The 15,601-nt window shown below is 39.3% G+C and overlaps 1 protein-coding gene across 1 annotated transcript; it reads right to left on the minus strand.

Moving 5' to 3' along the window:
* Nucleotides 1-5,408: 5,408 nt before the first annotated feature.
* On the minus strand, nucleotides 5,409-7,948 carry LOC121815406 (trichohyalin-like). The gene has a single exon (XM_042226310.1). The coding sequence runs from the start codon at nucleotides 7,622-7,624 to the stop codon at nucleotides 5,702-5,704; it is 1,923 nt and encodes a 640-aa protein (XP_042082244.1). The 5' UTR covers nucleotides 7,625-7,948; the 3' UTR covers nucleotides 5,409-5,701.
* Between the last annotated feature and the right edge of the window lie 7,653 nt (nucleotides 7,949-15,601).

A 15,601-nucleotide genomic window follows, 5' to 3' on the forward strand; every position in this document is an offset into this window, starting at 1 on the left:
TTTTTTTAAGATGGTTCATTTCTGAAATCGAGCATTTGCTATGTTTTCTATGTTTCATTGTAAATTGAATATATTTTTTAAAAACTGCCTACAAATGACTGTACTTTTTAAAAATGTATTTATTTACATTTTTATTTACACTTTATCCAGCGCTGAAGTTTGGAATTGGGGTTGTGTTTGAAATTGCATGGCACAGGGACATCTACCTTTTACAGTTATACTTTGTATTTTTACACTCTTATCTGCCACACGGATGTTTCCGATACTCAAAACTGTTGAGCCGGTGAGGTGAGGGCCACAACTGGAAAATGTGCCACACACTGATACAATATAGTCATTTTGAGATATAAGTTCCAGTCATGCCAATCTGATACCGAATTCAGCTGTTTAGTTTAGGCAACAAATTATCTTTAAAAAAAATGGTGTTCAGAGCAACACGAGTAAAATGAATTAGTCACGTTTTCTTGTGTTTTCTTGTTTTATTACCATGGCATTCAAGATGCGAAGTGGAACTGCATCGTGGGCTTCATGCTTTTGGAGGATTGGTGTGAAAACTCCATTTCTGGATGGCAGTTCTGTACTAACAAACATTTGCACTGATATGGAAGTCTACTCACACCAACAAACTGTAAATGCTTAGTTTCGTTCCTTTGAGTGCAACCTCTCTGAAGATGATGCCATCTGAGTGATTCCCTGCTGTTTGTTGTGTTGAGTATGAATTATTATACGTCCTGGATGACATGGATTGATCATCACTCCTGACCACTCATGCCCACTCATGCCCTCTCTCCTCAAAGTTTATCATAATAACTCCTAACAAACAGCCTTTTCCATTCTTTGCAAGTCAAATGTTACACTTAGGTAATAGTGTATTATCTTTAAAGTTGGAAGTATTACATTTAAATGTACTCTTAACTGACTTCAGTTAAAAGCTGTGTTAAAACATAGTGAAGCTGGATGGTGATAATCTATTGGTTCATTACAAATGCTTCCAAGGACTTATTTGAAAGGAGCCTTGTCATACTGATTATAGACCTTTAAAACTTACACACTCACTAGCTGCATTGTTAGCTCTACCTGTTGAGCTGCTCTCAGTGCATTTAGACACATAGACACGAGCAAGACAACCTGCTGAAGCTCAAACTGAGCATCAGAATGGTGCGGAAAGGTAACTGCTTCAAGATCTGACATATTGTGGGCTACAATGGCAGAAGACTACATGGATGTCCCCCTCCTGATGAGTAAGAACAGGAAACTGAAGCTCAGACACGGAGTCACCAAAGTGGACAATAAAAGATTGAAAGAACATTGACTGATCTGATAAATCTTGATTTTTGCTGCCAATTTTTCTTAAGTACCATGAAAGCATAGATTTGTCCTGCCTTTTATCAATGCTTCAGGCTGCTTTATTGTGTAATGGTGGGGGAAATATTTTCAGGGAACACTTTGTCCATCCCTTATTGACCACAGTGTGTCCATCTTCTGATGGCTGCTTCCAGCAGGATAACACACCGTGGTATAAAATACAAATGATCTCAAACTGATTTCTCGAACATAACATTGAGTTCACTGTACTCAAATGGCCTCCATAGTCAACAGATCATAATCCAGTAGAGCACTTTCGGGATGTGGTGGAACTGTGTGGTGCTATCTTATAAATGTGAACCAAAATATCAGAGGAATGTTTCCAGCACCTTGTTCAATCTGTGCCATGAAGAGTTTATGCAGTTCTGAAGGTGAAAGGGGGTCCAACTTGGTACTAGCAAAGGTGTACATAATGAAATGTTCAGCAGTTGTATATGATAGGTTATAGATTATGTGTTTAGCTTTCTTCCTTTACACTTAACGCATGCCTCAGACTACCTCAGACAGAGTACTCAGAGTATTTCAGAATAAAAAGTATATAACAGAGAGCAGAGGCAGACAGACATGGGAGGAACAAAGAAGCTGGAACTATCCACTATAAAACCCTCACCCACACCTCTGACTTTTAAGTTCACTTATGCAGACATATTCAGCTAGAGAGTTTGACCACTGCTTGTCCCTGCCCTGCTCTTCTCTGTCAATCCAAAAGCAATTCAGACTAGGCTCAGCCAAGCAGAGCCCCACATTACCACAGGTCATGCGTTCTGCAGCTCACCTAATAGACAGCCACACCAAGCTGACCACACTGACCAGAAGTTCAGGCTGTGGCCACAGAAATGAAAAGGGGCTTTAGGCAAATCAAAATAAATTCCATCATCACATGCATGAGTTGAAACTCAAATGCGCCACATAAACAAAGGAAAACTCCTACACAGCTGGAGAGTATTTTTGTCTAAGAGGGAATCTGCAACCTATTGAGGAAAATAAGGCTGAACTTCCAAAGTGTAAAATGAAGGTAGGAAGGGACAGTATATCAGGGAATTACAATTGTGGTTAGTGCTATCTGGTGTATTTTACTCAGTTATATTGGCTTATGGTGAACAGATTACTGCTGTACAATAGTCCATATATCAAACGATCACTATGGCATTACTGAGAGTTGAAAAACTGTCTAAAGTCTTTCATCTTTAATAAAATGATCAGCGTTCTGCTCTACCAGGTGTAACAATTGAGTTTAACATCCAGACATCCATGAAAACGGAATTTATGACATTTAACGGAGTTAGAAGTTAGCAGGGAGTTAGCTCGCTAGCTTCTATCTAAATACAATATAGCATGTCCTGACTGCGGGGTTTTGGAAACAAATTAAAACGTACAGCTCTGCTATCACTTCCAACATAAATGAAGACAGAAAACTAAACAGCAGTGACGTTTGTAGGGTTACTGAAGTTTGGCTAGCTGGTATATAATGATGTGCTACGTGACCGCTAGCGACACAGCTATGTTAGCATAATATAAACAAGCTAACTTTTTTCCACTCGATAAAAGTTAACATGAGTGTTCTCGGTGGTCAGGAACAAATGTAATCGCATGGCAGGATGCTGTAAATGGACCAAACTTCAGCCAGGAGAACAACTGAGATAATCCATCCACAATACGAGGTTAGTCATTCATATACTGCTGCATGGGCTGGGCTGTAGTTACATCCTAAGGTTTTAAAAACTGAGCTTAAATAAATGATTAGCAGTAATAAAAGCTGAGGGAGGTCAACAGTGATCACTGACTGTTTTAGGAGCTTTTTGAGATTAAATAGAAGAAAATACAAAACATTAAACATGTTAACAACACAAAAGCCATATTAAACGCAGACTACTTTAGGCCCGGAAGTAGGATTCGTCACGTCATCACTTAACGACCAGATTAATAAGGTCACAGGGACTACACTGTGTAAAGAGCCTGCCACATTAAGTATAATGGTTTTTAATAAAAATGTTTCTGCCTCAAGGCTTCATGTTGAAAGAAAGCCTCTCTATTTAACCAAATCCAAATAATTATCTGAGCAACTTTGCTGCTGGATGCCTCCAAACTCCATAAATATGCAATAAACTGGTTTGGACTGTAAACAGAATCATGCTTTCCATCTAAAGTATTTTGGTTTGTACACTAAAAAGACTTCTGTAAGGGCTGCTGAACTGCTCCAAATGATGACTAATTTGGCAAAGTGTCTGCAAAGCCTCAGTAGGATTGTGATTTCAGAAATATCCCCAGTTGTTCTGGGAATATTTTCTGTTTTTTGTTTGTTCCACTTTTGTCTTTTGTTACCGGTCACCAGTGCCAGAATGTTAGACTCCAGTGAAAAGTCTATCAATCTGTGCCATGATGAACGAAAGCAGTTCTGAATGAAAAAGGGGTCCAATCCTGTACTAGTAGGGTGTACTTAATAAAGTGTCCATTGAGTGTAAAGATGGTCTTTCAATTAAGAAAACGTTGAAAGCCTTTAATGTTTTATTTCCTAGAGCATCCAAATGTTTTAGCGACTTTAGACCTCTATCTTTCCATGTTAACTTGAGCTACAATCCTCTATATTCACAATCAAAGTATGAGACAGTCAATCTAAAGAATCTGGAGCTTTCAAATGGACCTCAAAGATTTTCCCAGGAATACCTCAAATAACAACCCTACCTCAGACTTTGAATACTTCGTTTTAAGATACCTGAGATGATACAGTGGAAAGTTTCTGTCTCTGTGATTATCTTCCTAAGACTCTAAATGTTGGGTTTGCTTTTAATTGTTCACAAGTCTGATGTTGATTACTTGGTAGTAAAGCTCCAAAAAACATTTTATTATCACCTTTTCTACTCTCTGCTCTGTGACTACAGAGTCTTGAAATGAAACATGCAATGTTATTAAATCTTCCCGCTTGGTGAGTAGTTGGCATCCTACATGCAAACTGCAGATGACTATGGCATTGCAACCAAAGCAATCACAATTAGGTTTTTGGTGCAGCAGACCCTGATTTCACCTGGCAACCACCACAAACCAGTGGCTTTAACCCCAAAGTTGCCAGGGGTGTGCAGCGCTGTGGTCCATTGATCACCTCTCCGGTTTGAGCCTGTCCAAAGACATGCTTGTCAATTGGTGATTCTAAAGTGCCTGTTGGTGTGATGGAAGTATTTTAAAAAGTGACGGCAGGGTGTGGAGACGGGAGCTGAGCCGAGGAAGCCTTCATGCATCAAATACCAAGAGTGTCAGGGGAACACCGGGGAGGACAACAACAAAACTAAAACAGGGAGCTAAGAACTTAATCACAAAAACTCGACTTCACTACCGTATGTTTTCAATGTTTTTGTCACTTTTTATAGAATCAAAGTCAAAGTAATGTCAGTACTTCCAAGCTTTAAACCCTGCATGGTCGTACTCTCTCCTGCACTCCATATTATCCTTTGTTGATCTACACACGTCTGTTGCTGCCACGGACGTCGCATGCTCGTACGTCATTGTCATGAGACACTCTCGCGAAGAAAATGACGAGGATTAGTAACGCAGTAATGTAGCCTGCTTACGGGAAAGTAACAGTAATCTAATTACCTTTTTTGCAATAGTAATCCCTTACTTTACTCGTTACTTGAAAAAAGTAATCAGACTATGCGGTGTTGCCCATCTCTGGTCCAAATACAGAAAGTATCATAGAAAGATTTAAGGTATCGTGCCACATTTGACCTCTGACCTCTTGTTCATGGTTAATAAATTAAGAGTCAAAGGGAAAGACAAATTTGAAACTTTGTTACTTACTACCTTGTTTGGAATAGATAGGAATATAGGGAATTATATATTTTTATTTAAAGACAGGACTCACATGTTTTCATTTCTAGTCTTTAAAACCTGTCTCTATCCATCTAGTATTAATTCTTTCTGGGATACAAGTATGTATATTATGCACACACACAAACACACATGCAGCTATTACCTATTTCTTGTTTTTATACCTAAGATGAATTATTGTTGAATGAAGACATTTTTCAAACACATGTAAAATGTGGCCAATTGTGTTTATTGGGTAAAGGAAAAGGTAGAAGGGGGAAAAGGGGGGATAGAAAGAAGGAAAGAGAGAGGAGAGAAAACCCCAACAATCCCCTCTGAGCAAGCACCAGGCGACAGTGGATAGGAAAAACTCCTTTTAAAGTGAAAGAAACCTAAAGGAGAAACCTATGGCAGAACCAGGCTCAGGAGGGGGCAGTCAACTGCCGGGACTGGTCGGGGGGTGAGGGTGAAAAAAGAAAAAGGAGGGAGGGGAAGGGGGAAAATGAAGATGGAATAGAGGTGGAGGAAGACGAGGTTACATCAGGTGAGAAGCAGCAGTGTCTCTCCTCCAGAACCAGTGGAAACGTTTTCTCTTCTTTTTTAGATATTCTTCCACCAGCACTTTTTTCTCAATGATGAGGGTTTTCAGCTCATCCATTGTTTCTGTGTTTTCTTTCTCAAGTTTGTTGCATCTTTTCACCATGTCTTCTAATTGTTCTTGTTTTTCTTTAAGATGGTCTTTCAGTTCTTTAACTGTTGCCTCCTCTATTTGCTTTGCCTTGTGCACATCTGTGTGCATGTCTTCCAGCTGCTGGTTTCTCTTCTGGATATCTTGAAGTCTACACTGCAGGTCTTTATGTGTTTTCTGTTGTTCTTGCTTTTGTGCCTGGATTTCAGTGTTTTTGTGCTTCAAGGTCTTAGAAAGTTCTTCAAGTTCTGTATTTTTTCTCAGCATTTCATTGATGCTACTCTGCATCGCTGAGCATTGATTTGCCAGTTCTTTCTTTTCTCCTTCCAGTACAGTTGTTTTGTACTTTGTTTCATTATACAGTTCTTGGAGTTCTTCATTTTTCCTCTGAAGAGTAAGTTTTTCTTCTTCCAGTTGTATTTTCTGTTGGTCTTTTTCTTGAAGCAGCTGGTTATTTCCGTGCACTTTTTTATCGAGCCTGATTTGGAGCAATCTGTGTTTTTCCTCCATCTCGTCAACATTGGAGCCCATTTGTTTCAGTTTAATTTCCATTTGCTTCTTGTTTTGAAGCAACTGTTGATTTTTGTGCAGAGTTTTGTCATGTTTCACCTGCAGAGCTTTGTATTTTTCCTCCGTGGCTTGGAGTTTGCTCTGCAGGTCTCTCTGCTCTACGGGCTCTTGTTTTTTGTCTTGGAAGATCTCCTTATTTCTCTCCAGAGCTTCATCAAGCATAACTTGCAAGCCTTCATTTTGTTTCTCGATGTCCCTCAGCTTGCAATCCATTTCTTCCTTTTGTATTTTCTGTTGGTCTTTCTCGTGAACCAACTCTTTATTTCTCTCCAAAGCTTCATCAAGCATAACTTGCAAGCCTTCATTTTGTTTCTCGATGTTCCTCAGCTTGCAATACATTTCTTCCTGATGTATTTTCTGTTGGTCTTTCTCGTGAAGCATCTCTTTATTTTTGATCAGTGTTTCCTCAAGAGTCATTTGCAGCATTTTCAGTTCTTCCTCCAAGACTTCAAGCTTGGAGTCCGTTTCTTTCTCGAGCATTTCTTGTTGCTCTCTCTCTTGAATGAACTCTTTATTTCTGTGCACTGTTTTCTCGAGCCTGATTTGGAGCAATCTGTGTTTTTCCTCCATCTCGTCAACATTGGAGTTCATTTGTTTCTTTTCCATTTCAATTTGCTTCTTGTCTTGAAGCAACTGTTGATTTTTGTGCAGAGTTTTATCATGTTTCACCTGCAGCGCTTTGTATTTTTCCTCCATGGCTTGGAGTTTGTGCTGCATGTCTCTCTGCTGTGTGGACTGTTGTTTCTCTTCTTGGTGGATTTCTTTCAGTTTTTCCAGAGCTTCGTCAAGCTTCTCTTGGAGCTCCTGATTCTTCTTGAGCATGTTTTCCTGTTTTATGCTCTCTTTTTTCTCCTTTTGGAGCAGATCTTTAATTTTTTCCAGAGCTCCATCAAGCTTTTCTTGGAGCTCCTGATTCTTCTCGTCTTGGAGAGCCCATTGTTTCTCCTCAATAATACCCTGTTTTTCTTGAAGCTGGTAGGATAATTCTTCTAATTCAGCGCTCTTTCTCTCATTTTCTTCCGTCAGGATCTTAATCTTCTCTCTGTTCATGAGATTTTCATTCTCCATTTCTTCCAGTCGCTTTTCCTCTAACTCTACCTGTTCATCCCAAGGAAGAGAGCTGATATAAGGGTCTAGGGACTCATACCATGGAATAGAGCTGGGGTCAACTTCTTGTCTTTCTTGCTGTTTCTGAGACATGTTGGAGTCTGTATACCGTGAGTACGGAAAGGATCCAAATGTTTGAAAATGCTTTACTGGTGAACGTTTGAATGCTGCTAACACAAGTGCTGCAAATAACGGACTGAAAGTTCTACATCCTCACCCCTACTTAAGACTTCATGAGGATCAAAGCTTCAAAGGATCAATGCTTTAGAAGCCTTTGACATCAGAATTCCATAAGCCAATGAGGTTGTCACATGACATTTTTGAATGAGGTCATATTTTTGTATGAATTGTTTTTTAAATAACATCAACATTCCGTGAGCCAATGAGGTTCTTACATGACTTTTGAATGAGGATAATTTTTTTACTTGGAAAATTACCAATAAAGTTTCAATCCCTGTTATTTTTTAAGTATTATTGCAATAACATACAAAGTGAGTAAAGAAAGTAAGTAAAAGTACAGTTTTATTTATACAGCACCTTTCAAGACAAATTCATTTTGTTTGCGTTGTATTGGTAACTCGTTGAAGTGTTACTGGGTATCATAACCAGACAGTTTGCACATACAGTGAGTGAAAGCATTGGGTGGACTGAATCAGGGTGTAGAGGATGATGATTTGTGCTGAAAAATAGAAAGTCCAGGTTTTTTCTTTTCAGAAAAAGCAACTGCATTGAGTTAGAGAAGCTACAGTTGGTCTCTGTGTGAGACTCACAAAAAGAAAGAAGTATAAAATGCATAACAGGTGCATGTACAGCCAAATATGGGCATGTGCACACTTTTTTTAATCCCTGCTCTGCTGGATGGAGTTCTGCCAACAATCCCCATAGGCCTATTTAACAATCTCCCTCCCTCAAACTTCATATCATATGCTCCTACATGTGGGCGTGTGTTTGCGTGTGCGAGTGTGTGTGTGCGTCACTGTGTGAACTCTGAATTGGGTGCATTTTACGGTCTTTCTGCCAGGCTACGTCATTTCTCTAATGGCTCCGTGCTTTCACATTGGCAGCGTTATGTTACATGAATCATTATTTACAAAGATATGGGCAAAGGACCAGTCATGAACACACTTGGGTTCGGTAAAAGCACATTAACTAGTAATTGTGTGGCTGTTGTAGCATTAATACAAAGAAACAGCATTAGTTTTCTCCTGCATGACATCATTTTTGTTTAGTTTTCTGAAGTCAGCCCTGAAACCAGTGCTGAACAACAATGAGAGAATTTTTAGCATTTGATTTTTCTATAATGCCAACTAACATTTCTTTGCTATTTACCAGTACTTGGAGGTAAACATTTATGCTCTAAATGCTGCAGATAGGTCTACCTGGTTGAAAGGGAAAGCAGAAAAGAAGGGAATGTTGTTTTGGGGGTCTTAATAGTATGTCCTTTGAGTGTGTTTTACGTCACTACCACCCACGGCTTTTCCTCCACATATGGTGAGGTTCCAGGAATCTGTTTCCTCAGCCTGTTCTTGATGACATGGGTCACATCACTGACACTGCACATGCTGAGGAGAGATGGACCAACAGCTCAAGGCTTAGAACACTTGGAGGGTGACTGTTGGCTTTAGTGTTGGATTATGTCCTAATCTTCAATAAAAAAGAAGTAAAAAGGCTTAAAGATCGATGCACATGAACTTTCAAAGCTAAGAGCTTTTACTCTGGTTTTAGTGGTGGTTTTAGCGCATTATATTTAATGCCTGTAAAAAAACCAGATGTTTTCTGGCAAGGTGGCAGAATCATCAAAAGCAAATAGGCTTAGTCACTCTTATTTTTTATTTTATTTTTTTGCTTTGAGCTTAAAGATTGCTTCCTTTCATATACTGGGTATGAGAGCTAACAGCACTTCACACAAGGAAAAGGTAACACAAGCAACAAAATCTGCCTTCCAGTACACAAATCAAACATTATGTCTCATTTGCATAACCTGTAAAATATCAACATATAAAGCAACAGTTAATGATGGAATAAAGGAATAAAAAACACGTTATCTGTGCACTTCTTGTGTGTCATTTCTGTTATGGTCTTCGATTTTGACCCAGGGTTTTTGTGTTTTTGTTCTCCTTTTTAATAATCGTCTTCACTTTGATTCTTTGGTTGCTTATTGTGTTTTCAGCCTTGTTTCTTTTGTGACAGTTACTGTTGTGTTTGTGGTATTCCTAGCCTTCCCTGAATTTCCAATATAAGGTTAATTCTCTGTCTCAATGTTAGTGAGTCCTGGTTTCATGACTTCCTGTATTATTTTGATAGTCATGGGTCTGTAGTTTACTTCATTGTGTCCAGTTTCAAGGTGTCTCCACTTTACCCTCATCACCCTTAGTTGCTTAGTAGCTTTTTCCTTGCTAGAGTTTCCAATTACCCTAGAGGCAAGAGAGAGGTATCTTCTCTCAGCTCTTGATTACAAAGCAAATAAAACAATTTCTCTAAATGTCGAGGTGGTCTTGAATCTTTTAGGCAATAATGTCACAGTAGCTGTCTGATGTCATTTTGGCTTTTTTTCCCCCCATGACAGGTAGACAAACACAAGAGATGTAAGAAGACAAGCAGTATAAATGACTTAACTTTCATTGGCTAGATGCCTCTTTTTTTCCGTCACTATACTCTCTGTAAAAAATACCGCAAATCCCAGAATGAGGGACACTATCAAAATAAAACTCGACCCTTTCTGAAGGGTGGAAATCCCCAATTTAGTGGGCTTTAAATCAAATCCACACTAACACTTTGTTAGCCAGAATCTGCCTCATTCCCATATTATAGCAATATCTGCGATGCTGAAAAAAGTCTGGATAGGTGGCATATGCAAAGTAAAGATATCTTCATTAAATAATCCATTTCACACCCGGTGGTTCTTGGTGTAAAGGCTGTCTCTGCATCCAGCTGCAGAGGATTTGAGGCAAATCTGAAGCTCAAAGCCTTCCAGTTAAAACAGAATGAAGCAGCCTGTGGATTCCCACTTAGATGCCACTTGGATGCAGCTGAATGCTAAATTGAAATATTTATGTACACTTGGCCTCTATTTACATAGTGTGGTATTTGCACTTTCCAGACTTTTGACCACATTTGAAGGATCAGCTAATCCCAGAAGTAGGTGTTCTTGCAGATAGCAACTGCAGATTTTCTCATTTGAAAAATCCTTTAACACTGATACAGTATAAGAATACAAAACTTAACTACTGACACTGATGTCTCAATACTAGCAATAAAATAACTAGTATTGGTTATGGCGTTTATCCACACAACTTGATGATCCGCTGATATGTGAATGTGGATATTGATATTTGAACCAAGCTGCAGCTCATTTTAAACTTTATACCAGATAATTATTAGTATGCAACCGCTGCTATCATGAATTCTGGAAACTTAATCAGTCGCTCATATTCCACTGCTTGTTCATGCAAACGTCTAATCAATCAGTCAGCATTAGGTTTGTAGAAATGGTCACAATGACCAGCTGAAGTTCAAACTGAGCGTCAGAATGGGAATAAAGGGGATTTAAGTGCCTGACTTTCTGAGTATTCCAGAAACTGGGATTTTCCCACACAACCATTTTTACAGAAAATGGTCTGACAAAGAGAAAATATCAACTGGTCTGCAGTTCTCTGGGCAAAAATGCCCTATTGATGCCAGGCAGTTCAGAGGTCAGAGGAGAAGAGTCAAACTTTGCCAAGCTGCTAGGAAGACAGCACTAACTCAAATAGCCAATCATTCCAACCATTGTTTGAAGCAGAGCATCTCTGAATGCACATTATTTCTGACCATGAAACAGTGAGTGGAAGATCACATTGAGTGCACCTCCTGTTAGCTAAGAGCTGGAAACTGTAGTTATAATTCACAGGTGCTCACATTGACTGGTCTGATGAGCAGTGTTGGTCAAGTTACTTGAAAAAAGTAATCAGTAACTAATTACTGATTACTTCCCCCAAAAAGTAATCCCGTTACTTTACTGATTACTTATTTTCAAAAGTAATTAATTACTTAGTTACTTTTTAAAAACACGATAGATCTTTCAGCCCAATTCTACTTTTTCTGCATAATCCATCATACAAAATGTAATCAAATGGAAAAGTCTCTTTTTTTAACTTTTATAGTTTTATTAATTTTAATCTTTTAACTTTATGCATCAAGCAAAAATCTAATTATATGCAACATTCTCTGACTGGAAGAAATTTGTTTAATATTTAAACCTATTTTCTGCACATTCTAGCACATAAAATGGTTTTTTTTGTGTTTACACTCACTCTTTCAAATAGATGCAAGTAAAACACAGCAGAAAATAAATAAAGTCAAAGACTAGCGGTCCTTAGGCGGAGGTTTACCCTGGTGCAGGTGTGCCGCAGCGGTTAGTGGAAGGATACGGCAGTTTCTCTGTGAATTTCCCATTACCCGGTAGCACACTAGGAGCTTGCTTGGAAGTTTAGGGGTTTTTTTCGCTGTAAAAAGACGTTTTCTTCCCACGCACAATGCTAATGGACGCTAATGTTTTTGTCACTTTTTATGGAATCAAACTTAAACTAAGGTCAGTACTTCCACGCTTTAAACGCTGCACGCTCATACTCTCTCCCGTACTCGATATATGATCCACTGTTGATCTGCGCACAGCTGTTGTCCCGACCGTCGCACTTGCTTACGTCACTGTCATGAGACATTCTCGCAAAAAAAGCACGGTTTTAGTAACGCAGTAATGCAGCGTTCCTACGGGAAAGTAAAGCTAGTAACGCAGTAACGCGTTACTCCCCATCTCTGCTGATGAGTCTCAATTTCTGTCACATGTTAGGGTCAGAATTTGGCATAAATAACATAAAAGCATCCATCCTGCCTTGTATCAGCTGTTAGAGCTTGTGTTGGGGTGATGATGTGGATGATATTTTCCTGGCTCACTTTGGGCTCCTTGTAACCAGCTGAGCACAGCCTGCCTGAGTATCATTGCAGACCATGTCCATCACTTTATGAACACAGTGTACCCATCTTCTGATGAGTGCTTCCAGCAACTGTGTGATGCTATCGTGTCAATATGGACCAACTATCGATGAGGAATGTTTCCAGCCCCTTGCTGAATCAATGCTGTGAAGAATTGAGGCAGTTCTGAAGGCAAAAAGGCATCCGATCTGATATTAGCAAGGTGTACCTAACAAAGTGGCTGGTGAGTGTATTTTAGTTGGGCCATTTGAGCATTTAGTGCATGCTCTGCTTCACACCACATCCCCATTTCCTCTTCCTCTATTACCAAACTAGATAGGCTCAGCTCACGCCAACATTTTCAAGATAGTTAATTTACAATATCTTGGCAACAACATGCTTTTTTCAAAGACTTCAAATATCTGGTCATCCCACCCAGCGTGGAAGCAAAAAGTAATCCAGCTGCTGTATGATTCATGGAAACATTTAAAGCTCAGTGTCTTACCATGCATCAAGAAAAGCCAGTGAAAAAAAGAAAGAAAAGTTTGCCAGCTGATCTCACTGTCAAATTTTATGAGTAGGTAATATTACATAATTTGTTGAGCATATGCATCCTCACAGCAGTTGACACCACCGGGTTCTGTGTCCAACACAGAGTTCGGACCACCTTATTCTCCCACCATCTGCAATCATGCAGCTGAGTGGATGCTGATATGTGAATGGAGAGCGCTTAAAAGAACACCTGTTTTTCTTATTGACGGCCGTGTTTATACCAGTAGCATATCCACACTTGTTGGACAGATTCTGAATAAAGTTCACAGACTGTGTTATTGGCACAGGGGAAATGTAACTGGGTGAGAAGTTATTTGATAGCAGACACACTATCCTTGCTTAAATGCATTGTGCATTGCATATTGATAGGAATGACTTTTACAGATGCTATAAAAGCTTTCAGAGAAGAAAAGTTAAGTTGGCTCTTTTACATAGAACACCTGGTTCTGGTTTGGTAATGGACTTGATTGTCTGCTAGTCTGCATCAGTCAAATAGGTCACAGTAAATATGGTCATGAATAAAACAGTTCAAGGCAAATTTGGGCAAATAGCACCCGCACTCTTTAGTGACTGGTTTGACTGAAGCTTGCTAGTTTTGGAAAGAAATTAATACAGGAAATTGTGGCGATGATGCTCTAACAGTGACAGAATTTCCAACCATAGACTCCATCCATCTGGAATCACTCCGCTACTGTGTATCTGGGGACTGAGCTGTTCGGGTCAGAGGACATGGAAAGGTTTGTCATTAAAAGAGTGTTGAGAAATACCTCGGAAGGACACTGCTACTCTTCTGAAACGTGGCCCAGCCAATAATAACAACAGACATAGAAGGCGAGGTGTAATGTTAGATGACGGGAGTGGTTGTAGAAGTTTTACAGACGTTTTCCCGCTGGTTGTTACTTCTCTTGGATGTTTGACCTGCTTGTGTGATGTTTACAGTTTGACGTTGAAAGATTTTTGCCAAGTTCTTCAGCTTAAGCTAGAAGGCTGTGCTTACTTAAAATTTGAATTTGACACCTGTACACATGTTTGCGTTGTGCGCTCTTGATGATCAATATTTCAAATGGTCCTTCTAGAAGTCCTTTGAAACTGGCCAATGTTCAGAAAGTAGAAAGGACATCCACTAGTAACAAGGTCCATGGTTTTATCAAGTCTTGTCACTTGAAAGCTAGAGAAACCCTAACACACACACACACACACACACACCTGAAAAAACTGAAACTGCTGTAAACCTCTACGGGTCCAAGTGTTAGTGCAACAGCATGATGGCATCATCTGTTACCCGGTTGAGTCACTGGAAAAGCTATAGATTAACCACTTATGTTATGAAGTATTACTAGAAGTACTTTAATGGAAGAAGGAGATGTTCCAACATGTCTAAATTTTAATTTAATTTCATGTCAAGGACAGCAAAGTTTATTTGCAGCCCATTATCATATTGCATAAGTACCAGTGGGCTTTAGAAGCCTTCAACAGTGACACTAGTTTAACAGAAGCACACAGTGGATGGATGACCCAGGTGAAAAAAAAAAAACACAAGCAAAATGATAATCCCACCGTGCAACATGTAGTTAAATTGCTAAAATAAAAATTCTGAAAATGCTCAAATGTGATCAAATTCAAGGGGGCAGGTGAGGTAGGGGTTAAAGGGAAGGTTGAGTGCATTGGGAATTTTGTAGCGTGTCTAAAGTGTCAGATAACTTCAGGCTGAAAAAATAAGGGAATGAACTAAAACTGAGAAGGATAAACCAGCAGAATACATGACAGACATATATCCTTCACTGTCCTGATTTTCATAATGTATGTGAAGGACATCGAAGAAGAAAAAGAAAAGAAAAGAACAAGCCTTAAAAGTCAGCTTTAAAATGACAGCTGATATTTTTTTCTCGAAAGTTGCCTGAGCTCTTAAAAAAATCTCACTTTCTAAACTTACAATAAAAATAGTGGTTGATAAAGAGACAAACTATATAATAAGTTATTCATTTGTGTGCATGTGTCTATCTGTGTTTTTGTGTGTTAGGGTGGGGCAGCGATGGACATTTCAGACTCCCTGATGAGCTGCAAGGACGGTTGTGGATAGTCTGGCCTGGAGGAAGGGGAATCACCATTTCACATCTGTCAGTGAAATCAACATTACTTTCCCCCCCGTTTTTTTGTCATTTTTGGACAAATATCAACTGAAAAAGGACAGACATGGTTTGATTTAGTGCATTGAAAAATGAGTATGGCTTTGAATTCCATGCCTTTTCATATTTCATTGGAACCTGCCACTGTGAATTTTCTTTCATTGAACCGACAGCTGTAGGTTTTTCAATACATTCACACAGCTGCTCCAAGAGCTGTAAATTCTTTGGTTTCTTTTGCCAACAATTCCAGAAACCAAAGTATCTGCAGTTTAGGTTTGCTTTATTTTCATTTCTCTTATGGCCTACACTGCAGTCTTATATCCTGAGGTGCTGCTCATCTGCTTAAAAGCAGTAAAAACAGATATTAAGACAAGTTCTTGCATTAATTGCAACCATGTGCAGCTGGTGGGAGCTGTAGCTGCACGTGGAGCAGCCGTGTGTC

This window comes from Haplochromis burtoni, unplaced genomic scaffold (assembly GCF_018398535.1).
Source record: "Haplochromis burtoni strain Fernald_Lab_line unplaced genomic scaffold, NCSU_Asbu1 Contig_1, whole genome shotgun sequence".
NCBI lineage: Eukaryota > Metazoa > Chordata > Actinopteri > Cichliformes > Cichlidae > Haplochromis > Haplochromis burtoni.